A 27,172-nucleotide genomic window follows, 5' to 3' on the forward strand; every position below is an offset into this window, starting at 1 on the left:
ATAAACTGGATTTGACATGGGTTCTGGCAAAGGTTGTGAGGACCAAACGTGGCTCACAATATACAGATTTTGGCCATGTCTGGTAGATATGTGGCTGAGTTCAGGCAGTCACGCTCACCCTGAATCAGCGCTGTTACTCAAGGTCAAGTGTGACCTATACTATGTGGGCTATTAGGTCTTTAATGCATCTCAAACGGGTAAAAAGAGCTAAAACAAAGCTTGCCCAGAGGCTAAAATGTTGCTGCCAGAATCTTTATTTGAAGCAGACACATTTTATCAACACACCCTGGGGTTGGAATGACAACAACAATAAGTTTCATCATGGAACTTAAATTTAAGATTCAGACCAGTTTTAGCGTTAGATACATCATTTTCTATGTTATACCTCACACTCTAGTTTACATGACACAGGCCTTTAAGTGCCATTTTTTTGTGGTCCAATATGTGCTTTTACAATATCATACAATGCAATACAACACCACATTGATTCAGTTAAGAAAATTATATCACTATGCACTTATAAACACCTTTCTAATACAGTTAACAACTGATTATATGTTCCAGGGACATTGTATAAGATTTGGTTATCTGCTGTTCGCCGCACTGTGAGACTTTGTGAACCAAGAGTGAAGTCTGTGTCAATTTAATATCATCCCAATTATATTATATATATATTTGCAGGCTTAAGATCAATAAACAAATGCACTCATGTAGTCGTTGTGCAGTTTTGTATTTATGTTAAACAAAACAAAATGTCGCTGTTGAAAAATGTTGTTTTTCCATAATGATCAAATATTGCTGTTCAAGACTCGTCCAAGGTGCTCAAATGCCTCCAGAAACTTCCTGGTAACAAATGTAAAAAAAAAATGTACAAAAAAAAACTTCACTTCACCATATCTTCATGTTACTCATGTGAATAAGACTAAAATGTGAATGAAAGCTATCAAACTGAAAAACATAGAAATAAATTGGAGTTTTTTTACCCACTTAAATGGTTGCAGTCTCTAAAATGGGCTTCAGTTTAATGCAGAGGGGTGCAGACAGTTTGTTTTCTTTTATTTCTTTTAGTAAAAGCAAAACGTCAGATTTTTTTTTAGAATTCAAAACATGTAAAAATTGGGTCGACAACAAAAAAAAGAAAAAAATTTCAGACCTTGACTGTGTGACTATTGCCACCAGGGGGTAGTGTTGTGCTCTGCATATTATTTGGTCATTGCTACGTTTTTCATTATGCTGGCTCACTTCTTCAGCAAACAAAAGTTAGATACGTCCTTCCCCTCATTGATTAGACCATGGTTTCTCCTACATAAACTGAACTACAGAGGAGATGAAGTTTTACACATCCTTGAGGTTACAGAGATGAACTAAGTAAAATAATACAGTCATATCTAAGTCTATGGCATTAGAAAATACAGTGGGTATACTACACAGAGCAATTTGTATGTTGAAGTTGACTGAGAAACTGCAAAAAAAAAATCTCACTCATTATACACTTGCTCGTTGTGAATGAACACCCTGAAATGTGATACTGTAAAACTTCAGCCTCTGAGTCAGATTCAGTTCAGATGAAAGATGTTGGTGTGCTGAGCTAAAACAAGTAAAAACAAAACTCTGTGCGGCCCTCTTCTAACTGCACCAGAAGAATCTAGATGGGACTTTCACCACCTTCTTTCTTCCTCCCTTTTTGGAGTCGAAGCAAAACAAGGACCGGTGCTGCGACGAGAACCATGACAAAGAGTACGATGAGCATTCCCCACGCTCCCGGCGTCAGGGCCCTCCGCAGCCCCACTTCTTCTGCAGGCAGCAAACTGCTCAAACTCAGCATGTAGCCAAGAGCCCAACCCACTGAGGTGTCCCCAGCCTGCAGGAGCAGCACAAACATGTTGATGCACTGAACGTTTATGGATTTTCTTTTAAAGTAATATTTTCTATTTTGAAATGTGGTGAGTGACCTTTTTCTGGAAGGAAATGTGTGGGAATGATGTGTCATTGAAACCGTATCCCCTCAAGATGAGAGTCATGACAAACACAGAGGAGGCACAGTAGTTCTGCAAACGAGACTTTTGAGCTGGGGCTTGAAGCATCATCTGCAACATAAGCCAGAACGTGTTAAAATGACAAAGAATTCAAAATCCTAAATGATGCTCCCCTGTCTAAATGTACGTGGACGTAGTCTGGAGTGTACCACCAGTTGTGCAATGAATAAATAAAGACCATTACTTGACTGAAACTCAAGCTGCACACTGATTTGGCTGCTTCCTCCAGCTGTTGCGGAGTGCTCACAGTGATCCCAGTGATTTGCTGCAGGAAGGAGTGAATGTAGAAGAATGCAGAAAATGCCTGAAAATATAGAAGGGGCGAAATACAAAAGCTTGGTCATGGGTAATTCAAAGCACGCTGAAGGTGATCCAGAGAAACAGAATGACATCATACAAAAGAGTAGCCCATATTTTTACTTTTCGGTGCCCTTCACAGTCATGCAGTGCTTACTTAAGCTTCATCAGGACCGGCATTTCTTTCTCGACTTAGATGGTTAAATGGTTCTTTAATTTTATTTGAATACATTTCTACACAATATAAGTAGGATTTGTACAGCCAAAAGCATCTAACAAGTCTGTAGAAGGCTATGCGGTAGTTTATTTCTCTACTATGACCAGTAATTTGTTGTATTCCTCGCTGGTTGACTGGAAACAGAACACAGTCAAGGAATTGGATCGCTTTTATAACCCCCCAAAATTTATAAAGACTAAAAAAAAGATTTTAAAAAACATTTGTTTTGTTCGTTTTATATCAAATAAAAAAAAATTAAAACACTGGTATGGGTTAGGATCTGATTTTTGCTTTACTATCATAATGGCTGAAATCATTCACCATAACGATACTAACGATACTAATAATAATGATACCATCTACAGAAAACTTGAAAGAATCAAATTTCTAAAATACCAACTTTATTGTTTAGTCTCCTTTTATATAATCTGCAATATTGTTAGCTTTGACGTTAGCTGAAATGTTATATCCTCATTTGTAGGTCGCTTTGGATAAAAGCATCTGCTAAATACATAAACATAATGTTTGTATATACAGGATATTATCATATATGTGTTATCACCAAGATATTGATTTAATTATTTTAACAGAATGGTTTTCATCAATACTAGTACACTACGACATTTGTTAAAACTACTTTGAGGGAATCATTTCGTTTAACACCCAATTATCACCTACAGGTTTAGATAACTGCTGATCCAACAGAAACATCTTTTGTATTTTACATTAACTGTGCAGGGTAGATTGTATTAAAGTTTCATACATGTAAATGCAAACGTTTCCATATCTGTGGTGTTAAAGGGGAAAAACAAAAGTTACACACAAATGAATTTGTGTGCATTGAAGTTGACCTTTAGTTTATGATGTCACAGCTTTCTGCCATCACTCTTACCATGAAGCCACCGGTGACACTCGGTTGGAATACTTTGTCAAAGGAGCACTGCGAGAAGGGACAGTTGTCAAAGGAGAACATCTCGGACACATTCCCCAGACAGTGCTCATAATGTCCGCTGCCTCGCACTGTAAAAGAAATCTGAGGGTTGTAGGAGCTGGGCCTGTGCTTTGCTGTGCATGGTGAGTTGAATATACTGTCCATTTTCAATTCCTTGCTGTGGTCAGCGGGATAGCAGGGGTGAGTGATTGACTCTGAGTAACCTTGAGACTGAAAGAAAAAGAGAGAATGGGCTGACATTTCCCCTTGTCATGAAATAATAAAATAATTAGGATTACAATGGGTATTTTACAATATAATAACCGCAGTCTGGCCAAGACTACATGGCTAATCTAATTTTAGTATCTAATTCTAAATCTAGTGCCAACAACCTCCATGAAGTGCAAAACAATACAGTGAAGTTACTTAAAAATCCTGCAAATCTGTGTTTAAAAAATTATTGCACTATGCTCTCCTGCTATGGAACAATCCACTTTTGGAAGGGATGCAGAGGTATCACAAAAACACATGTGCAGCAGTTGCACAGCATTTAAAAAATTCATTTTAAATCTTAGTGAGGGATCGAAGAGACATCAGAAGTTCACTGGGGAAATACACAGGGACGATCCAAGTGCATTTCAGTTAACTACAAACACAGGGGGGTAATTTCTCCTCAGTATCATTCTGTGCTTGAGGGCATTTGGGTATTCAAAGTGGCGACAACCGAATAATTCACTCAATCTATGAGATGTTTTTCTTTCTCATTGCAGGCATCCTAGGCCTGGGTTTTAGGATTTGTGCCTCTGTCCTTCCTCTCAACTCCCATCTGGTCAGAGCAGATGGTCGCTTTCCCGGATACTAGTTGTACTGAGGTCTCTTCCTGTGAAAAGGGAGTTCTTCGCCTCCAACGTTATCCGTCATTTCATGTATTCTCAGGATGAGGGATGAACTCAATTGAAGATTTGATAGAATTAGTGGTTTCCTTAGTTTGCTACATTTTATGAAGTGGATTTTCACAAGTGCAGTTATATTGAATTGGATCTAACTGAAACGCTGTGTACTGATTTGATGCAATTGGACTTGCTTTGTGTGGAGGGCTTAGAGACGATTTCTGCTCTAAATTGGAGCTATATAAAGAAAGATTAACTGAATTTGCAGCCTGGTCAGATGCCACAACCGAGTTAGAACCATGAAAAGAGCTTTGCGTGCAAACTGCTCTGTTTTCAGCAGCACTCATTGTTACTTTCAAAAATATGTTAATATTTGCCAATCACTTCTTGTTAGACTGTTTTACCAACCTGGACATATGACTAGTGATGAGATTGTAGCTAAAAGAGGGATCATGCCCACTATCTGTAGCTGAACAGCAGGTTAATGTAAATGAAAAACAACGGCTATGTGATTCTTGAGCTGTTTGTGAAGTTAACAAGTTAGCTTGCTTGTTAAAAATGTATGCTCTGTAATTTGGCCCACCCACCCCTAAAAACGGCTGTTCTGAACAGGGCTGTTTAGATCAAGGAGTCCTCCAATCAAAATGACCAAACAGATAGTTTGTTCTTACTTTTAAATGAGATCCATAGGGGTGTTCTCTAAACAACTGCAGCAGAGGGGACATACAACTTGTTTCCGCGTCATTCTCAAGTGTTTTTTATTCTAACAACCCACAAAAGTCCAATCCCAATTCCTTCCCTTGGGTCTGCAGCACCTCCTGGCCCCACTCCTTTCTTTTACAGGGATAGGGTGCCCCCTTCATTTTGGGGATCAAGGACTGGATGTCATGTAGCCATCCAAATGGCCCCTGATGCCTGGTAGTTAAGGCTTAAATACATTATTTTTACCAACACACTGTCAGCCTTAACGGGCATTTAAAAAAAAAAACATCAATTGCCCCCGGAGGCTGCATCTTCTTTTAGTGTGATTATAAGTTATAAGCTCATTCCCTATATGAATGAACACAAGGGAGGAAGACATTTTTGTGTAGATATGGCTGAGAAGACCTCAGGAAATTCTGTCAACTTGAAAAAGGGGCATAATAAATTTCCTTTCATCATTTAGACTAAAACCTGAAATATGATCACTATCAGCCTTGGGAGCACAACATTGTTTTTATTCTTTTAACTCTCTAAGGTTTTTAACAAAGATTTCTATTTCACCGGTGCTTTTAATCTCTCAGTAGGGCTGGTGTTGTATCCTGTGTCAAACTTGGAGCCAGTTGGTGTCCTTATGTAGCAATAAGTTCATTTTAAAAACCAAAATGTGCATACAATACATCTTATCCCAATATCACGACAAACACGTTTCTCTACCTTAATGATTTGAGCCAACAGTCTCTTGAGGAACTGATCTTGCCCATAGCACAGGAAGCTATGTGTGTACAGAGAGTATTCCTGACCATAAAGTCGCAGCTTCATCATGTCACGTTCATCTTCTACTGGCTCATGAGTAGCAAATGTTATCTGCGTGGACGCCCCACCAAAATCCAGCGCTCCCACTGTAGGTCTGTCGGGACTGAACCAGTGCCCCACAAAACCATACTACAAAGAGAAGCAATCAGGAAAACTGAATCAGAAAAGAGGTTAAAGGGACACTGTCCTCATTAGCTCTTTGTTGCTGGAAAATTTCAAAATCGTTGCAATGACATGAATTTATTTCCCTTATTGAGTTTATTAAAAAAAAAAAACATTCTTTAGACAAGTTTGAGTACCTTAATGAAGTTCTCTAACAGATAGTTGACAGTCACCCAACCATATGCTCCCTCCTCTTGTCCACTTAATATGGCTGCTCCTCGGAAGTTGAAAGGGTACAACCGGATTTTTTGGCCCACTTCCTGTAGGATCTGATCTGACTCCTCCGGGCTGGAAATTCTTAAAAGAAAATTTCACTTCATTGGTGTCACACACCTTTATAGCTTCAGTTAAGACACATAGAGGCAAAACAAAACAACTGGATTTCCAAACATTTCAGGGCTTTTTTTCTTCAATAAAACATAGCTTATTTTTACTTCAACCTTCTAAAACTGGAAATTCAACAAGATTTTAATTCTGAGTTTGAAATTGTCATGAACATGCCCTGGTAAAATCAGTTAATGTTTGATCCGAATCACTGGCCGCATAAAAATCTACTGAAGACAGCCCTGAAGACTCCATGAAATCTAACAGGACTACACAGATGCCTTAACAAAAGGAATCTGTCAGTTGCAAATGAATTTGTGAGTCAGCGAGGCTGTTGAGGGAGGCTGTTCTGTAGCACCTTTAAACCACTTTGTAATAGCTTTTCATCAAAGAGTCAAGAAGAGAATGTGTTTGAACAGATAATTTACCTGGGCACCCCTGACTGAGTAATTGGAAAACAAGTTACATGCCACAGACTTATATTTGAATAAATTTGACTACCCTTGGCTCTTTCATGATGTGTGAGCTTTGTTTCTTTATTTGAAAGCTGTGCATTTCCAAAACTGGTGACTCCTTGGAATTTCAGCTGCAAGCCTGAGTGCAATGTTGGTATAAATCTGTGAGAAATTGTTGAGTATAATTTGTACTATAACTACACTACCTGGCCAAAAGACACTGTTACCACCTGTGTTTAATGAAACAACCAGGAGTGTCCTTTTACCCCTCAAACAAATATGTCAGAACAAATGTCCTTTGTTCCACAAACATCCTGTGTCCTCATTTTCCTATTCATCTGGGCCAGGCAAACAAAACTACTAGTGAGACTGCTAAAACTACTAAAATTAGGTAAAGAAATGTCCAATGCATTGTGAAAACCTGGAAGGAGAGTGGTAAACCATCATCTTAGAGCAAGAAAATCTTGAAATGATCATGATCAGAGAGTATTTATATGTGTGGTGAAATCATATCACAGCAATGTTTAACAGTGCAATTTTAGAACATTTCCACATGTGAAAAGACTAAACAGCCTTAAGAAAACCACTTATCAGTGAGGTTAATTTAAACAAGGCTTTATTTTTCTAGTGAGCGTAAAGATTTCACTCTGGGTTGTGTGATCTGATGAGCCCAGATTAGAGGGATTCTGCGTTTTTCTTGTAACTATTTGGAGCTGTTTCTAGTCTATGTTTCACCAAATTTTAAAATAACCTTTTCAAAGTTTATTTAACATTTATTTTCTCAAGTAAGTGAGGTTTAGTCCTGTTAGCCCATTTATGCCAGACGTCCCTGTAACTGTGCTGGAGCAACGTGGATGGTGGATCAGAGACAAAAGGAAAGACTTACAATTGTAAAAATGTTCATAGATAGATGTTCCTACCTCCATCATATCAATCTATTATGCTGTTGGCCTCCTTAGCTAACTCTGGTATTCACTGCATGTTAAACATTTTCTGTTTTTTTCTGAGTACATCTTTCAGTTTTGTATTCTCTCACAAAGTGGGTGCCTTCATCATATAATGTTTAAGTTTTGTTTGCTTATTTCTCAAGAAATCATTATTATCATTCGGTTTCTCATCAGCTTTTCCCAAATAGTTCAGTTATCCACTGTGGTGCCCTTTAGCCTCCTTGGCTTATTTTGTGACCGTGTAAATCTTTTTTCTTTTACCCCAATTCATTTTAATGCTGCAGTTCCTGTGCCTCAAGTCCACCACTAACTACATTTGCATGCCTGTTTGTATCTAACCAACTGCTGCTCAACTGTCTTCCCCTTCCTTCACTCCACTCAGTCCTGCCTCCACAACCACCAGCTTGCATGCATCCCGAGCTCGCGCCTTGTTTGGCCCGCTCCACCAGCCTCCAGCTTGGCTGCCACTTATCATTATCATTATTACTGTTGTAATCACTCAGAAGTCTCCTTACATTCACAGCATGATCCACCGGCCTCTACCCTCAATCAGTAAGGCTAACTCTTCAGTCTTCTTCCTTTCCGAGCCTCCCTAACAACATTTCCTTCACCTGCACTCACTTCTATTGCCTGCCTCAGAGCTTACAACATATATTTTTTCAATATCATACCCTGTGACTGTACTCTACAGTGCATTAGGGTTCAAGTTGTTGATTTTAACAAGAAACTCTTAAGTGCGCAGGGTGTGTTTAAGCTTATGACCCTGCATCTGACGTGATCATAGCTGCATAAGTTGTTTGTGCTTTTCACAACAAAATGGGACACATAAGCAAACCCAATGATAGTGTGAATTTCCTTATTGGAACAACAACCAGACATATTCTTATATCACTACAGATAGTCCAACAGAAACAAAGAGTCTTTTCACACAAACATAGACAGACGAAGTGACTCACGTGAGAAGTCTCATGCCAGCTGTGGCTCCCAGGTAAACGGGTGTTAGCTGGTGTCTGTTTTTGGGTATTTCTTTTACTGCCTGGTCCAGACATGCCTGTAAGCTCTGCCCCGCCTTCCCCTTTTGACCTGCATAGCTAGAGATTCCCCCACCTGAATGAGTGATGAGCAGAGTAACAATTACATATTCAGTCGTTTGACACATGTTCTCATGTTCACAAAAAACAGTATTAGCTGCGGTGACCCATACGTCAAGTCAAGTCAAGTCAAGTCAAGTCAAGTCAAATTTATTTGTACAGCACATTTCATGTACAAAACAATTCAAAGTGCTTTACATGAAATAAAAGCATTACAGCAAGGAGTGGAAGAAGCATTAAAAATACATTAAAGAATATAAAGAGAAACAAATAAAATAATTTAAATGAAATTAAAACAATTAAAACAAGATAAGTTAAAAGATACCGTGCAGATTTCATGCATAGACACATGAGAAAATAAATGTTTTTAACCTGGATTTAAAAATGTCTACATTTGGTGACAGTTTAATCTCCACTGGCAGTTTGTTCCACTTGTTTGCAGCATAACAGCTAAATGCTGCTTCTCGAGGTTTAGTCTGGACTCTGGACTGGACCAGCTGACCTGAGTCCTTGAATCTAGGAGCTCTGCTGGGTTTATATTCTCTGAACATATCACAGATGTATTTTGAGCCTAAACCGTTCTGGGATTTGTAAAACATCAGTAGGCTTTTAAAATCTCTTCTGTGACTCACTGGAAGCCAGAGTAAAAATTTTAAAACTGGTGTGATGTGTTCAGATCTCTTACTCCTGGTTAAAACTCTAGCAGCAGCGTTCTGGATGAGCTGCAGATGTTTAATGCTCTTTTTTAACAGTCAAATTAGAAGACCATTACAGTAATCGAGTCTACTGGAGATGAATGCATGGATTAGTTTCTGTTGATGTTTCTGAGTTGGTAGAAAGCTGCCTTGGCGAAGGCTTTTATGTGGCTGCAGATCTGAGTCTATCAACACTCCAAGATTATGAACTTGGTCAGTGACTGCAATATATGACATATATGTATTCATATATGTCACGGTGCAAACAGTTCACACCCATGAGGCTAGAAATGCCTGCCGCCTGCATGAGGGCCATTAAACCAAATTCTGAAACCAATGTGGACGAGTTGCTTTTCTCCATCCAAAGGGAATCCTTTTACCAGAAATGACAGATCTCATACTCATACTTCGTGAAATTGATTTACAGTAAGATAGAGAGGTTTCTCAGAAATCCCTCAATAGATCATCTCATCTGACAAGGCCATTTCACACTGATGAAATATAACATGTTATTTTCATGGTGAAATGGGAAACGATGGTTCAGTTTGTGAGAACAATGTGTTTTACTGTCTGTGCTGTAATGTAATAAAATCAAATCACTATTTTATGTCTCTCACATCATTGTTGAGGAAGTTAATTCCACTCTTGTTTGCAACATTGCTTCAGTTCATTGAGGTCTGTGGGCATTCATTTATGTACAGCTCTCCTAAGGTCTGGCCACAGAATTTCTGTCAGGTTGAGGTCTGGAATTTTACTCGACCATCGCAACTTCTTGATTCTTTTCATTTTCACTTATTCTGTTGTAGATTTGCTGCTGGGGTTGTGATCATTGTTCTGATATATTATCCAGTTTTGGTTCATGGTGGACTCAATGATGGCAGGGTGTCCAGGTCCTGTGGCTGCAGAACAAGCCCAGATCATCAGCCCTCCACCACCGTGCTTGACAGCTGGTATGAGGTGTTTGTGCTGATATGCTGTGTTTGGTTTCCTCCAAACATGCTGCTGTGCATTAGGACCAAACATCTCCACTTTGGTCTTGTCCATCCAAAAGTCTTGTGGTTTGCTCAGATTCAGCTTTACAAACCTAAGCTGTGCTGCCATTTTCTTTTTAGGGAGAAGAGGCTTTCTCCTGCAACCCTTCCAAACAAGCCATACTTGTTCAGTCTTTTTCTAATTGTGCTGTCATGAACTTTAACATTTAACATGCTAACTGAGGCCTGTAGAGTCTGAGATGTAGCTCTAGAGTTTTTTTACATTGTCTCTTAGCATTGGGCAGTCCTTAGGGTGAACTTGCTGGGATGTCTACTTCTGAGAAGAAAATTTGTTTTTTATAGTTTCTTATGTTGAAATAAATAATGACATGGAGAAATATCACACATGTTGTTCTTCACCTGTGATTGTCTTTACCTAATTTTAAGAGCTGGTAAGGACAAGATGATCTTTTTACATGATTGTACAATGTCTTATTCTAAGTTTGCTGCAATATGCCAAAATGAGACTGCTTCCGTTTGGTGGACACGCATTTAGGTGCTCGTTGTTGTAAGAAAAATACAGCTAACTGTAGAGGCATGAAACAGAAAAGAGCGTGAGAAAATGCGTTTGGGACATACTGAAACTACAAATGAACAAGCATTTCCAGGGTCACTGTTGGATCTGTGATAATGAAGAGTGTACGAGAACACTCATCTTGTATTTGCCATGCAAAGCATTGGTTTTGGCGGATAAAGTACTGATAGTTACCCTTCACGTGGCATTCACTATGCTGGGTGACCACTCCAGTGCCATTTTGCTTGTCTCCAGGCCACTTGTAGATATACAAAGCTGTGTGTGAAGAACCAGCATCCAGGACAATCCCATACTACAGAGAAGAAACATACACACAAAAACACATCTGAATTAGTTGTAAACAGAGTGAGACTCTCTGGAAGTTAACTGTGACAAGAGCTTTGAAAACTCCAATTAATGAGACAGAAAAACATTGAAGTAATTTATGATCAGGGGAATATGACCTTAACTTTTGGCATCTGGAAAACTTTTGGCGGCAGATTAGGTTAACTAGTACCGCCAGTCTTCAAAGACAGCCTCCAGGGTGTCATATTACATATTCTGCACATCTGCTTTTATGTCTTCACAGCTTGATCACTGCAATTCCCTTTACTCTTTGATATTATTCCAAAATGCAGCTTCCAGGATATGAACAGGTACCAGAAAACAAGAGGCAATTACAGAAATCCTTTCATCTTTGCAGTGTTTTTTTTTTTTTAATCATGTCTCCCTGATAAGGTTCATTTTCACTGCCTGTCATCAAAAGATAATGTTTTGACAATATGCACTGATGCCAGTACTTTAAAACAAATAGTTTTTCGGTCTTTGGCTAACTCTCTATATCACATGTACTTTTGGTATTGAAGTGGTTGAATTGTGTTGTATAGGCTTTAGATATTTCTATTGAGCTGTGAAAACATTAGAATAAACATGACAGACAATGAAACAAGACAAATAGACAGTTCTCTTCTTGCTACTGACATGTCCCAATTATTTAAAAGGCTGATTCTTTTCATTGTGAAGCCCTTCAAACAAAAAAATAAGCAAGTTCTCAGCATAATGCAGATGAGAGCACAAACATGCAAGGACAAGTATAAAAGAAGAAAAGGGCAAATAAGTCATAATGCGTTCTCTGACATTTTCAAGCTACATCCAGGGCTATGTAACAGATTAAAATAAATAAAATTAAAATAAATAAAATTAAAATAAATGTGTTTATTCCCTTTATATTCGTATTTTTTTACGAAAATTACGACTGCTTGCCCGCGCGATCTTCAGGGCCTGAGGCAGCGCTGCATAAAAACAGACATGACAACGCAAACTCATTCGGTTATCAGCTGAAAGGTTGCAATTTTAAGAATTCAAAAACCTAAGCTGGTTTTAAGGAGGAGGCGGGTTGGTGAATATTGTTAACTGACTGACTCTCATACAAAAGGCTCATGACCTGGTTCCGTTTTCATCTTTGCACCAGAACACATGGCATCTATTTCTTTGAGAAAAAAATAAATAGAAATCTTGAATACTGATTGGCCTGCGAACAGTACATATTTCCACTCTGTGATTGTCCAACACAGACACCTCCGAGCCCAGAGAAGAGAACAAAAGGACTTATTTTTCAGTACAGTAAAGTCTAAGGGATGCATTTGTTAATACAATTTCAAATCTTAGTGCTTGACACAGGTTCACATAGTAATCCCTTATCCATGTGGTTATATTATTGATGAGGGACGTTTCTTGATGCAACATAACACTGTTGCAGCTTAGGAGTGAGCTCTTGTCCTTTGCACACTAAGAATTCCTCCAGATTATTTGAATGGTTTAAAAATGACATACACAGCTGTGGGAAAATATACAATCCTGTGCAATCTTTTGTTTAGGAAAGATGTTTTCATTTGCTGACAAACTCAAGACTCTGCCCATCTCTGCTCCTCAAAGACTAAACCTTTCATGTCTGCTGCTTTGGCACCAAATCATGATCACAATTGCCTGTCGGCATAACAGTTATTTTCCCGTCATCACCAGCCATAAATTGGTCCAAATCCAACTCTTAATGTTTAATAACAAACTGAATAAAGTTGATGAGAAAATCTTAATTAGAATAGGTTAATACTGTCTGCAAATAAATAAAAGTCAAAGTAAATGTAAAAAGCCCTGCACTTTTTATTTCTTAGTTCATCTTTTCAAAATCAGCACTTTTGACTTTTTTTGATTTGGGCTTGTGGATAAACATGCATATCCATCCACAGCTATGCTAACACACAGCTTCTAAGTCAGTGTAACAGTATGTAAGAGATGTGTGCACGTGTTTCTCTGCATCTCATTTGAGCTGTGCAGCCAGTTGTAGGAACTCACATTAGCACTTGCCCAAAACAAGATAAGCTCCACTGGTCAGTTTTGTCCTTTCATCTGATACTTTACTGGAACTGACGCATTTGTGTCCTTGCAAAATGTAAGAGAATCTCTTTAGTTGTCTTGTGTGTGTGTGCATGTGTGTGTGTGACTAGCCTCCACGTTGTGACTTGGTGAAAGAGCAGCTTCATCATAGCTACAAAGGAACCATGGGGTATCTGGAAGGGAGGACAAAAAGAAGGGAACAGAGGGAGCTGGAGCTGACTGGAGTAAAATCCTGGTGTGTGAGCCTGAGCAACATTGCAGCACCGTTTCATCTCTTTAGTTTTCCCATCATCTGTAAACAAATTATCTTAGTTGTGCATTCACTGGCATATGCCTCCATGGGGAAGTTTTCCATATTATCTGTCACTAAAAGGAGGCATGTGCAGTTTATCAGTATTTCAGTTATGAGTTCACCTCGATACATTACTGATAACAGATTGACATCCTGGCCACTGCCAAGAAAATAGTTTCAACACTTGCTTGGAGGCTTTTTTTTAAATATCAGGCACACGGACAGTTGTCCTACATCTGCCCAGCTGAGGTTTATCTTTACTTTACACGTTTCCTTTCTCCCACGTGTTGGGAGGGTTAGAGTTAAACAAGCACACTGAGTTTGAAAAAAAAAAAAAAGCATGTGCTATAACAAGGCGGTTTGGTCAGGTGATATCTAAACACACCTGTTCAAAAAGTAAGAGAGGAAGCTTCTTTTTTTATCAAATGACACTGTTGTGCATTACCACCAGCAGCTGTGTCAGCCGTGGATCAGGAATCTAATAAAACTTTCCCTTAGATTTACAGCATTTCTATTTTTTTGTACAACTTTGAAAAGAGATTGCATTCATGCATCATTTGAACTCTGACAGCCTTCTTACAAAAATCCAGGAAATCAATTATTAGAACATGAAACGTATACAATCCCCAGATTCTATATTTGATTAAATCCACAAAATGTTTCTATTTTTTCCTCATATAAACCTCCCGTGTTATGTAATAACGCATTTAAAAGTTTCGTTAATAAATGACTTCCATAGAGTCAGAGTTCAAAACCTGTGCGGATATAACGCATTATCTGAAGATCTGAGGGGAGGATACACTTTACTAAATACAGTGGGGGCAAAAAAATAAGAGTAACCTACATCCAGCTGGGAATGTAAAATAAGTCTTCAGTAATACCCCTTTACTCTGTGCCTGCCACCCGCAGGGCAGAGGGTTGGTGACACTCCATCCGCAACAACCTGACACGCACACTAACGCTCATCCAAAAATACCCGGAGTAACCGACCTTACCATGAACCCCGGCGCCTCTTGGACGTCTTTGGTGGGGATAGTGAGGAGGAGGATACCGACAAGTCCAAACACCAGCAGTGCGAAGGGGGCGTAAAGAGCGGAGCGATGAGCCATGAAGTGAAAATGAGAAGTGACGCTTCGCTGTGCGTCTGCTGGAAATATGAGCGCTCACTTAACAGCGGCCAAATAGAAAAGGTGGATGATGCGCTCTGGCTTCTGTCTCGCAGCCCGCTCGTGGTCACGCTTCCCCTGCCGCCTGCCTCCTGGTTGACATTTCACTGGCGATAGCAAAGCCTGACTTAAATTTATGTCCTGAGCAAGTCCTCCTCCTGTGCGACTGAAAGCTTCTCTCTGTTGCATGGAAACAGCTCCAATGAGGGAAAAATGTCTTTATCGTAGCCAGAGCTGCTCGTTGACATTCAAGGACTCGAGCTTGGGCGGACCCACTGTACAACCCAAACCCCCAACATGATTATCTCATTATTTTAAGGAATGGGGATAAATACATTTAAAATGATTGAATCCCTGATGTGTATCGCGGATCCAGACTATATAGGACTCAAGTGCTGCAAAGCTCGTTGTTTTCATCCAGTCTTTGCATATGAATGGATGCAGCTTAAAACCAAACTTGCCTATTGTCTTCACTTGAATGACTGACCAAAGCAAGGAAATTAAGTTTTCTCTGAAGGTTTACACATTCTTTGTTCATCTACTTTTCTTCTTCTTTTCAGTCTAATTTGACAGAAAACCAGTTTTTAACTGTACCTCAGCAGAATTTATAATGAATTGCTCGAAATCAGCTTCTTAATATACCACTGGAATTGTTCTTCATGTTACCTCATACTCACAAATTATTATTCACTCACAATATTTTGGCATAAATAATGGAAAAGACAACATTCCACCTGAGTTCATGTACATGTTTGTGAAGATATCTGATATTCAGTACATTTGACATTTGAACCATGACCTTTTAGTCCAAGAAATATTGCTGCAGATGCTGGGAGTGGAAAAAGGGGTTTTGGATTGCTGGACAGTGGCAGGAGCAGTAGTAGCTGAGTGGTTAAACACACCAACATGATTAAAAGAGTTTCATAGATCCTACATTTGCCATAGTATTCCTGCAGGTTACCTTCTTTCCCGGTAGAGTTTGCCACATTTAACAACTTACGATTGTTATATAGACTTTTTGATAAGCTGATTATCACAGTCTGGGAATAATCTTTGAGTACGATTTCTGGAGCCACCTGTTTTCACAGGCTGAGTAGGATTGTGACAGGACCTGCTGTCACCGTTGTTGCTCATTAGTCATTAATTCTTACTATGTGTTACCAAATCCTGAGTCTGTTTTTTCCGCTTCCTTTCTGTGTTTCCTTGCCTGGTTCCTTTGACCTTGTAAGGCACTTTGTGTTGTACTTGTAGGTCCATTAGCTTCTGTGACTTCATTGGCTATTTGTCAAGCTGTCAAACAATAGATTTTTTTTTAACTGCAAGTAATTGCAGCTTAATTGATAAATTGTAAATGTACTGTACCTGTACCAGCTGAACCTTCCTCTTTAAGAAGGTGGCATTGTGGGAAATTAAGTTGTGACCTCGTTGTTTTGACCAGGGATACCTGCTGAGAAAGAGAAACACAAGTTAATGACAACAATAATGTTCATCATGAGAGATCCCCCAGCAATATAGGCCTATAGTTGTAGCTTGTCCCACATTATCTCAGTTAGGCCCAGATAATGAGAGGCCTTACTGAGATAATGTGAAACAAATAAACTGAGACAAATCTCATATAATACCTGTGTGTTATTTCAGATCACATACCTGCAAATTTCCAGAAATTGTGCCGTGGACGTCCTGGATTGACCATCGCTGCATGATGACCATAATAGGTCCAGCTGTACACGACCTTTTCACCTTGTCTTATCATCTTCTCCAGAGTTTTTCTTGCAGCGTCATATCAAGATGACAGGTTTATCAATTTATTTGAAAATAGGAAAATTGTGGCTTTGTATCTTGATGAGGAGTGTTGGTGGTGTGAAAGGAACTCATAATGTGTGCAGACCTTTGCTTTGTTGCAGAGAACAGATACATCCACACAGTCAGTGCTGAGAGATTAGCACAAATATTAATCAGAATTAATGACGTAATTGAAACATGATCTTTCTACATGAAGTTATGAATCAAAATAATTCAGATAACTCTTTCTGACAGGCTGTCTGCTGTGATCAGAACAGAAGGCCATTGGACAAGAACAAATATTTCACCTGACAATATCCCGCTTCCGTGATACATCATTAATTAACACCGACAGCTATAATTTGATTAATGTCAAGTCTAATTTGATTTGATTAAACCTGAAAGTGACTGTGCTGGTGCTGTTTGTCATTAAGCTCTATACAAGTGAGCTCCCTCAAAAATTCAGCTTACGAATGCAACATTTTCTATAAACAACACACATCAATGCTTAATTTTCCAGGATGAATCACTGGTAAAAAAAAAACCAAAAACATGGTGGATTTATAACTCCGAATTACTAGATTTCAAGATAATTGTTACAGTTGAATTAACATATCTTGGATGTAAATTGACAGTTTTTCCATTTGTTAACAATAACTGAAGACAGCAGTAAACCCCTTTCTATTTCCCCTTGCAAATAAAGAGTACCATGCTTGTGGATTTCATAGATTTACATCGATATAACATTGTCATATAGTGTAATCCAACATAGAGTAATATACTGTTTAAATATATTACAACAGGTCTTGTACAACACTGGCACATTTTTTTTACAGTGACTAACTGGATGTATCAATTTACAAGTGTTAGTTACAGTTGCAGCTCTGTAACGATGTAACCTACAGCTCTTTAGGCTGCTGGTTACTTTTAGAATTAAACATGTTAGCAAGTACAATCTCAGATCAGTGCAGTCTCTCTGCTCTCTGCACTAACAATATAAAAACTGAGATGCTTTCTTTTTCAATCTTTAAATACAAATCCAATCTAATTAATGAAAGTCCAGCATTCACTCTTTTATTGGATTTGTTTTGTGAGCCTGAGAAGAGAAAAGCTTGCTTTTGGCTCTCTGCTGCCTCCTGCTGGACAGCTCACACACACCTGACTGAATCTGTTATGTTTGTGAAGGGTTGGTAAAAGCATAAAAAACATACCGTCTACATGCAAACCAGATGAATAAAAGGATTACATCTAATCAAAAAAAGATGTTTTATTATATATTTACTATATATTCAAAGGTTTCAAATGTCTAACTTCACTTTAATTCACTTGAGTGAATCGAATCCAAAGTGTTTGGTGTGATTTGATGCAGTTTTAATAAAAAAATTAATTTAGTTAAGGTTTTATTTACTTTAATTACATTAGGCTGTGTCTAAAAGCCTGACTAAAAGTGTATTTTTTAAGTTTGAGCACAGTTTTTATGGTAACGTGTTTCATTATGTTTGACAATAGTTGATAAAAGGCAGAAAACTCTTACAATCACCTTATAATCTTTTTGTTTTGGTCATTTCTGTCCTTTCAATATGCTAATTTTCTGTTCTCTGCATCAGTCTCTAATTACCTGATCAGTCTCACCTGTTCCTCTCTCTTCTTAACCAGTTTGTTGCCAGATTGTCTTCTATTCTAACCTCAGTTGGCGACTCGCCAGCATTCTGTACCTGATTCCCGACTTCAGTTTATCGTTCCTGTACGGGACCTGACCCTGATCCCTGCTTCTGGATTCCCGTTGTCTGTAATGTCATGAAACCCTGACCCCTCAACTATTACTATTACCTTTCTTGGATCCTGGACCTGCTCCTGTTCTGTTTCACTCCTGGAGTATTGTGACTTCTCTGACGGCTAATCACCCATCTGGTTCCCAATCTTTCACTTCCACATACTCTGCTGGGAGTCATTGTTACTGCTGCTGGCCGTGTAACTGGTGGTGTATGGACCCAATTGCAGTACAAAGGAGTCAGAAGACAGTGGTAAAAAGTTCAAGGCTTTACTGAGACGAACGGTTTAGAAACCGGCAAACAGGAATCAGGAGAAGAGAGGCAAAGTTCTTGGTCAGGGACAGAAGGCTGGGTCGAATTACCAGGAGGCAGACGAAGCAGGGAATCAGGGACAGGCGAGGTCGGTACCGGTAAAGCTGGCAGGAGAACGCTGGAAAGACATGCATGGCAAAGAACAATCTGGCAAAGGATAGAGTGTGGAGCTGGTGACTATATGCTGGGCTGATTGCATGTGATGAGAGGCAGCTGTGTGCACAGGTGAGTGGAGTGAACTGATGAGGTGTGTGTGTGGCTGACAGGCTGAGTGGGGCAGAAGCAGGATCAATGGAAAATTACTGATGGTTGGATGACTAAACTGTGACAGGCCATGGTTGGATCCTGCTCAATAGCTCCTGAACTGATCTCTTCACTTCAAATTCTATTAAATCCATAACCCTTTACTTCTGTGTCGCTGGCCTTCATTGTCCATCATTCTGAACGGTCACAGAAAATCATTTCACTCTGTTGTTGAGTTGGACTATTGAACAGTAGCTAATCTTGATAATTTAAGGCAAGTAAAAGCCAACCCCATCGCATTAAACTGAGTAGCAACTAGCTCGCTAACTATCTTCATCATGGAAATGTGTCTTCCTGAGATGCCAGAATATTGACTAATTACTTTTGTGACTGAAACTCAAATACAACATCACTGTAGATGTGGCAAAACAGCTGGGAGAAGTATATCTATGCTGGGTGGATTGACGAGCCAGATTAACGATCTTGTAACAAGCTATCGACTTGTATGAGCACGTAGTGGACTTGCACATTGTGGGATAATTTTATGAAGAGCCAGGGGTGCAGTACAGAGGTGGATTGATGTTGTGCAGACCTAGGGTGATGGAGAGCTGAGGATCACCACCAACACCTGCCTCATTTTTACCAGCAAGAGTTACAAACCTTTACAGGATGCATCTGGGGTTTAATGGATTTGAACAAATTTAGGGATCCACTGCTGGACTGAGTTTCAGCCTCACTCACTGGTGATGTTCACATTGTACTGATATCGCAGCTGAATCCTTCGCAGAACCTACCGTGTGAGTAAAGGTTGCATAAAATTAAACAATGTTACTAATTTAGTCAAAAGTTGCAAGGTAACCAAAATCTTCGATGTGTTCGGTGTGCATTTGGGATTTCACATCTAAGCAGTTTGCTTCACTTACATTTTTTTTCTCTGATATTAATAGTTATCTTATGTTTAGCACTTGAAATCTTAAGTGAATCAGTATGAAGGTGATTTTCAACATTCTCTCACATTTTTTAACACTAAAACTCAAGAATGAATTAAAAACAGTTTAGCTAAAGTGCGTAACTGAGTTGCAGCCTTAAAATGATTAAAGAACAGGTTTGGTTGATTTGAACAATATCGGTATATTTTATTTACAGTTGTATAAACAAGATGATTCAATGTAAGATCTTCACTCAGAAAGGTAAGAAAAGCAAGTCAATCCTCCCTTAAGGGGTTTTTAATGTGCATGTGTGTATATGTTTGAGTGCATGGGTTGATACGTGCCTGTGTATTTCAATCGTGTGAATTAATAACTATAGTATAAGACATTCTCAGCTGCAGTCACAATACAGTTGCAGTATAACCTCCTCATACACAGGACCAGATTGTATTTACATTTCATTCACTTTTAAGTGCCCCATACAGCTCAGCTAACCGTACATGTCAACAGCTGACATCCAAAACAAAATAAAGCACTGGTATTAACACATAAGCATGCACAGGACTAAATGAGGATATGATAAGCAGTCTCTTGGTTTTAAAGTAGAAACCAAACTGTGTTTTCAGTGGTCATTTAAATGTAACATGATAGCGGCGTTTTAGTTTCCAGTACATCAGAAAAAAAAGAAAGATTTCATAATGTTTTAGCGTGTCTGAGAGAGGTTGTTGGTGTTCTGTAGCAGTTCACTGGTAAAGTAGTTTTTTTCCCATTAATTTGGGAGACCCCTTAGCATAAAGTGCAATGCAGTGCCAGACACCACAGAGGACATGATCTTATAGACAGCAATAGTTTCTCATCTCCAGAAAATGGGAAACGGCCTGTTTTTGCAACCAACCACGACCTGGACACAAGCTGAGCTGAGCTCTCAATTCACTCTGGTGCCTTCGTGTAAAAGTTCCCCAATGATGTGCAAGGGAGGAGGTTTTGCATGAAAGACAGAGTGCTGGTTGGGTGAAAAACCTGGCCCCCTGATGCAACCCCTTCAACACTGGAAAGGAGAAAGACTGCTGCTGCAGGAGAGAGGAAGAGAGAGGGCGTCCCCAAATACAAAAGCCCTGTGTCATGGCTGAACATCAACAAAAACAAAAAAACTCAACCATTTCATCAAATTGCTAATTTATATATAATTTATAATGTCACTTGCTTATCTCTTGCAATAAAATATAATTAAAACTTTAGTAAGAGCTCAAACTTTAGTTAAGGCTCAAAATATGTGCCTTTGGCAGGTTAGTGCAAGATTAACGAGGGAAGATATCGTTTGAACATTTACAGAATCTGCTATATAGCCTACAAAATGACAATAATTATTATAATCATTCTTATACATAAAGCTCTTATTCATATACAGGCACACACATGCTTTCTTCATCTTCACTGGTAGACAAGGTAGCTATAATCTCACTTTCAGTGCTATTATTAGTGCTTCCCAATAATGAAATTGAATCTAAAAACCTTTAAGGTGTAGATAAAAACACAGACAGTTCCTATTAAAAATAGCTCTTCTCAACTGAAGCTGACAGTACTTCTTGTATTGCACTCTATGTTGTTAAGAAATACCATTCATGTGGTATCTATGCCCTAATTGGAAGTGATATGTCAAGTCCAATAATTGCACTAAAACCAGTTGATCCATAAACTTAACCAAACTAAACCTGGTTCATTAAAAGCTATGCAGCTGCTCAAGAAATTGAAAAACATCAAATATTAAGGTTATGTGAGTGAAAAAGATAAAAGAAGGTTAAATAAGTTAGCTTATAATATACAGAAGGAAAAGATTGTATATGTGAGTCAGATTGGGTTGTTCTGTGCATGCTCAGGGACCCTAAAAACATCTAAGAACGGGTAATCCTGTCTTCAAAAAAAGGTGCGAGTTCAGTGTAGTCAGCCACTTGTTCAGCAGGTCGTTTCCTCCAAACACCTGAAGCTTCGGCTTTGGCGACGAAGGGAACACGCAGTCCTCCCCCTTCGCTTCCTCTTCTCCCCTCTCATCTCGTCTCCTCTCTCCTTTTGGAGCGAACGTCAGCGTCGCTCTCTTTTTACACCACAGTGCTGACAGACGGGTCCGACAAGTTGAGTTGGCCCGTGATGTCAGTGGGTGGGTACTGCTGCAGAGGTGAAAGAAAACACGGATAGGAAGGATGACGAGAAACACAGGGTGAAAAAGGGTGAAGTTTGGCAGCTTTACTTAATAGCTTTACTTAGTAAGTTGTGATCATTTTCTGCACAAGTAGGAGGGCGCTCTAACCCCTCTCAGGCAGCCTCAAATTTAGTTCCATTTTTTTGTGAAGCAGTTTGGTTGTGCCTGAAGGGGGTTAGTCGGGAGAAGGCAAGAGTCTCCACAGAGGCGCGTTTGAAGCATTCATCATTTACATTTTCAACTCCCGCTGCATGGCAGGGTGATCATTTCACACCATGGCCAAAACGGACAGTTCATTTATCTGTGTGCAGTCATTTATACGCATGCAGACAGGCAGCTTCTCTAATTTTAGCAGCCCAGGAGGAAAAGATGAATTACTGACCAATTTCATAGGGCTGATCTGCAAGGCTCTTGCATCCACCCTCCCCCTCCTCAAATGTGCTTCTTTAAAAGTGCGTTGAATTATAGGCTTATACAGTGCTGAGAGTGGAAACAAGATCCCAATTTCATGCATTTGCTAAGTCTCTATGGCAACAGCAAACTGGTTTTGAGTCTTTTCAGATTGAGGAGGCTGATGATAGACTTTGAGCAAAAATATAAAAACCTGATGACACAACCAGTTGTTAAACATTTTAAATATTGTGAGCTAGAGGATAAAGAAAAGAAAAAAATAACGAAAACTTTCTGTGGAATTGCATGATTTGGAACACAGCTGGATTGGGTGGAGTAAATCGTCTGTGTTCTATTTACAGCTGAACATGCCAATCATAATCCTGACAAACAGTTCTGTGTTGAAAAATCCATTTAATAGATCCAACATGCAGCAAAGCATCAGATTATAGATTAACCAAAAGAGGAGGTGTGCCCATCTCATGTGTCATTGCCGTCTTTCTCATTCAAGCTAGATTAGATCATTTTGGTGCCTCTCATTGTGAGCTGATAAAGCCAATACATTCAAGCATTTGAGCTTTAGAAGCTGTTATGATGCAACTAACATGCTGACAGATGAAGCGACATCCACTCTGAAAACATTATTTTTTCTTATTTTTTTTTAACCAGCAGGAGTCTGAGTGAATGTCCTTCATCTCCTTGACCCGCGAGTTGCATCATCATAGAGCTTACAGCCCCCGTTTGGGTCTCCTCGTGTCTTGTACCTTGAGGGCCTGCTAACAGCACACCCTACTGGGGTCAAGTGGACCAGCAAAAGAGAGACACTTCACTGACATCACAACCACAGTTAATGCTTATCAAGCTACTTATTACAATACGACTATGGCACAGCTACAGATAGAGTTTCTACTGTTTCTACATCTATGACAGTTAAAGTAATTGGCATGCTTGCAGAGGGAGAGAGGAGCAGTGTGGCATGTGGGTGAGGGACACTGACACTCAAGTCCATTGATATCCATTAATATAAAAGAAGAACATTGATATAAAATCAAAATAATGGTCAAAGATTGACGATGGCAGGTCTTTTAATTAGATTATCTCTCTTTGGTCACACTAAATCCTGTTTTGTTTTTGTTTTTTTTCCTCTGGGAGGCTTTTTTATTCTACTAGCACTCCCAAACCAGTATCCAAACCCTCACACAGACATAAAAACAATAGCAATCCCGCTCTTCTTTTCTTGAAACAAAACCGATTCTAATGCGAAGGGGGGTGGGAGTAAAGGTAGTTTACTTCAGTGCAGAAACAGCCATAAAAAGAAAGTTAACACAAGAGAAAGAGAGACAGAAATTCAAATGTAAACACAATTTCTTTTTGCTTTACTTTTTAGCCAGTTAGCCTAACCGGCAAAGGCTATATCTGCCCTGCGAAACATATCCCAAACACAATGTTAGTGCAAAAAACTTTCTTTGCTGACTCCAGAGATTAGTGCTGTTTTCACTTCTTTCATAGAGGTCCAAGTATGATTTAGTCCAGCAGGGGCAGCTGGGTACAAATGACCACAGGTGATTGCTTTATCAGAACACTCCAAGCTTGTGCAGCCCATTTTCCCAATCACAATGAACAGGGCTTTACGACTCAACTGTGAAGGAATACAGAAAACCTGACACTCTCATTGTGCTGCAACAAAAGTGTCAAGCATAGTTACAGAAACTGTGTGAAATTAAATTAAAGGCCGGCTCTACTATAAATCAAGTTTTTAATCTTCTTAACATGTCGAGAATGTATTTTTTCTTAGTTTACAAGACATCTTGAGATAAATCATCCAAACTATGGAAAGCCAAAAGGATAATAATTTGCCAGCTTTCGTTGCGGTTTTAAACGCCACCTGGTGTTTAAAACTTGCCATTACAAATGCCACTAGGCACCAGGCATTTAAAAATTGTCACCAGATGTTTGATTAATGCCTTGTGGCATTTTCAACTGCGTTAAATAATCACCAGGTAGTATTAAATTAAGTACTGGGGGCATTTTAGATAGTCAAACGCATCATGATCCTTTTGGCTTTAAAGCCGGCTCCAAGCTTTTAGCTAGCCAGGAGCCAGTCAATATGTGCATTTCTAATATTATAAAAGTAATTGAAAGTGAATACACTACCATCCTGATACTTACATTTACATACAACCTTGTATAATTTAGTTTCCTCTATACAAGGTAAGCAGTTATATCTGCTGGCAGAAGGAGATATGGGCTTGGCCGGATTAGCATATTCATAGATTGCCGCTGAATGGGGAAAACGTTATAGAATTGTTCTGGGGGGATTAGAGGGGGTTTTTCGTGGCAAAAATGTAGAAATGGACAATTTCGAAGAACACCAATAAGTTATAGAGGATTGATTACTGCTGGAGTGGGACTTTAAGATAAAAAAACAACTTGTGCTTGCCTTGTAACACAGTGAGAGTCTAAGGTTTCACAGACTTTGTCACGTCGTTAGAAACAATCATTCAAAGGTGAAAGAAACTGTCGTCATCACCTAAAAATATACCCTGAAAGAGGCATGCGCATTTCATACCACAAGGACACTGGAAATTAAACAAGAATTATGACAAACAAAATATGACAAAGCAAAAAGTAAACTTATTAATAGAAATCCATGAGATTAATCCTGAAATAGACATGTTGGTCAATAAGACAACGCATTGGTTTTCTTCTCAGGAGGACTGGCCATCACGACCACCTTGAAAATGGATTTTGGAAAAAATGACAGAACACCAGCGCATGCTTGTCAAAACATAAGCAAACCAACGGCGGAAACCCAAACAGAGGAAGTGCAGGATCGGTGCAAAGAAACAATGGATATATACAGGATCAAGCAGTCAGAACAACAGGACATGATCGTAAATATATAAACAGTTACACGTTCATATACAGTACGCACACACCACAAGTCCACCACCAAAAAGAGGACACAACTGCCAGAATCTACGTCCAAACCAGAGGCAGGAAAGAAGAGCAGCCCAAGACAAACCACCACTGGCAGACTCCTTTCTTTTGTCGCCCCTCTCCTCTAAAAGACACTACTCCCGTCAAAACCTCAATATATGTCCTGGACACTTGGGACATTCCCTTCCAAAAATCCGGGCCAAGGTCCTTGCCTGACATGAGATCCTGTACTGACAACCTCCTGCCTGTAGAGGAACTATGACCCCTTAATGTTAATGGCTGATCGATGGTGAAGGGACAGACACTTGGCGAGGCCGCGGAGCCATGTGGAAATGAGTGAGTTGAACATGGCACTCTTTCGTGGTCGGATATGGGGATGTAAACAGAGAGGACAGAGAGAAGAAGGATGAAACTAGAGACAGAGGAGGAGAGAAAAGAGAAGGAGGAAGAAACAAGGGAAGTTGTTGCTTCTTTTTCTTCTTACCGTGTCTTTGGAGGACCTACGTCTCTTGATGCTGGAGGCCAGGGTGGTACTGATGGACCTAAAAGAGGCTTTCTTTTTGGGGTCGGGCTCTGCTCTACCACTTTTCCTATCCTAAAATGAATATATGTAGAAACATTATTTATGCTCTATGGCTGGGGTGATAACTGTGCTTTCAGTCTCACCCCATCTCTCTCCTCACCACCAAAACCACCAGCACCCATCTCTTCAGTAAATTATCTTATTCTTTATTGTCTAATTATTGGGAGGGTCCATGTGAAAAAAAAGACTACATCATTTGGAAGTGTAATAGGCGAAAAGAGGGAGGAAGAAAGGGATAAAGCTTGTTAGATGTGAGCGTGGAAGTTGTCTCGTCAGTCTGATATGAGGGCGTTTGTCTACATTTTATGCAACATTATCACACTCTGACTGCACAAGATGGCACATTAATCCCTCAGAAATGTGCTTGCACATTCACTCGACCCCTAGAAATGCATTGGAATGGGTGATGACTAGTAAAGATGTCAGTGGGTGTGAAACTTATGTTATACTACTTTAAATCATCTAAGATATTCACCATCGCCTGAACACACACACTTCATCTCCACACACAAGCAATCTCAAATTTGATGGGTCAACCAAACATGCTATATATGACTTAATTAAGTTTCTACAATCTACTCTGCACTCGGTTCTGCCACATGACAGAGCTCTGGAAAACAATGCATACCTGTCAAAGTAAAAGATGCAGTCTTTACCATTTCCTTACAAGATGGCAAGCCAGTTTGGTGCCCTCCCTCCCTCAGAGTGCCCCACAGCTACTCTCACAAAAACTGCATTATTTGTGTGCAAAAAGAGAAGCAAAAAACTCATATTAAGGTATTCTTACATCCTGAGTCTCTAGAGAGGAAGAGGGCTGCATAGGGGGAGAAAAGAAAAGTAAAAATAAATTTCCATCCACCTGATTATTACTTTAAAGAAAAGCCTTAAGCAAGGGCAGATACTGCTTTAGAAAAGAAAAATAAACTAGCAAAGCAAACATCCACATCCAAAGCCAGGCAGGTATAAAAAAAAACTGAGAAGCTACGTATCAGATGCCACTAAGGTGCATATCAAAGAGGGAGAACAATAGCGACAAAAGTCAGAAATTGAAGCCCATTTAAAGTCAT

At 39.4% G+C, this 27,172-nt stretch overlaps 2 protein-coding genes across 10 annotated transcripts in view; both read right to left on the reverse strand.

Annotated features, from left to right (window-relative positions):
- Positions 1-236: 236 nt before the first annotated feature.
- entpd2b (ectonucleoside triphosphate diphosphohydrolase 2b) lies at positions 237-15,160 on the reverse strand. Of its 2 annotated transcripts, none has more exons than XM_072372052.1 (9): positions 14,787-15,160; positions 11,301-11,418; positions 8,731-8,881; positions 6,186-6,336; positions 5,788-6,015; positions 3,443-3,712; positions 2,221-2,340; positions 1,953-2,087; positions 237-1,861 (listed from the first exon to the last, which is right to left on the reverse strand). In XM_072372052.1, exons 1-9 carry the CDS (start codon positions 14,898-14,900, stop codon positions 1,646-1,648), a joined length of 1,503 nt encoding a protein of 500 aa, XP_072228153.1. In that variant the 5' UTR covers positions 14,901-15,160; the 3' UTR covers positions 237-1,645. The 2 variants fall into 2 exon arrangements, with proteins under 2 accessions (XP_072228153.1, XP_072228152.1); XM_072372051.1 differs by having other exon boundaries at positions 6,186-6,345; positions 14,787-15,159.
- Positions 15,161-20,183: 5,023 nt separating this feature from the next.
- The window catches only part of grin1a (glutamate receptor, ionotropic, N-methyl D-aspartate 1a), a 34,485-nt gene continuing 27,496 nt past the window's right edge, over positions 20,184-27,172 (reverse strand). For 4 of the 8 annotated variants that reach the window (XM_072371930.1, XM_072371929.1, XM_072371928.1 and 1 more), the window contains 3 exons: positions 26,893-26,919; positions 26,007-26,117; positions 20,184-22,160 (listed from right to left, as the gene is read on the reverse strand). In XM_072371930.1, the coding sequence (XP_072228031.1) occupies positions 22,092-22,160; positions 26,007-26,117; positions 26,893-26,919 (207 nt within the window). In that variant the 3' untranslated portion in view covers positions 20,184-22,091. Of the gene's footprint in view, positions 22,161-26,006; positions 26,293-26,892; positions 26,920-27,172 lie in introns of those variants that run through there. The other 4 variants (XM_072371934.1, XM_072371932.1, XM_072371931.1 and 1 more) reach the window with 2 other exon arrangements.

This window comes from Leuresthes tenuis, unplaced genomic scaffold, assembly GCF_036924035.1.
Source record: "Leuresthes tenuis unplaced genomic scaffold, fLeuTen1.0.hap1 SCAF_19, whole genome shotgun sequence".
NCBI lineage: Eukaryota > Metazoa > Chordata > Actinopteri > Atheriniformes > Atherinopsidae > Leuresthes > Leuresthes tenuis.

Bases quoted from the DNA above. Each gene is read 5' to 3' on its own strand.
- entpd2b (XM_072372051.1), bottom strand. From the start codon at position 14,900: ATGGCTCATCGCTCCGCTCTTTACGCCCCCTTCGCACTGCTGGTGTTT. The intron at 6,016-6,185 runs GTACTCAAACTT...TTCTCTTTGTAG, and splicing joins TGTTAGAGAACTTCATTAAG to TATGGTTTTGTGGGGCACTG. The intron at 2,088-2,220 runs GTAATGGTCTTT...CTTATGTTGCAG, and splicing joins GCAGCTTGAGTTTCAGTCAA to ATGATGCTTCAAGCCCCAGC.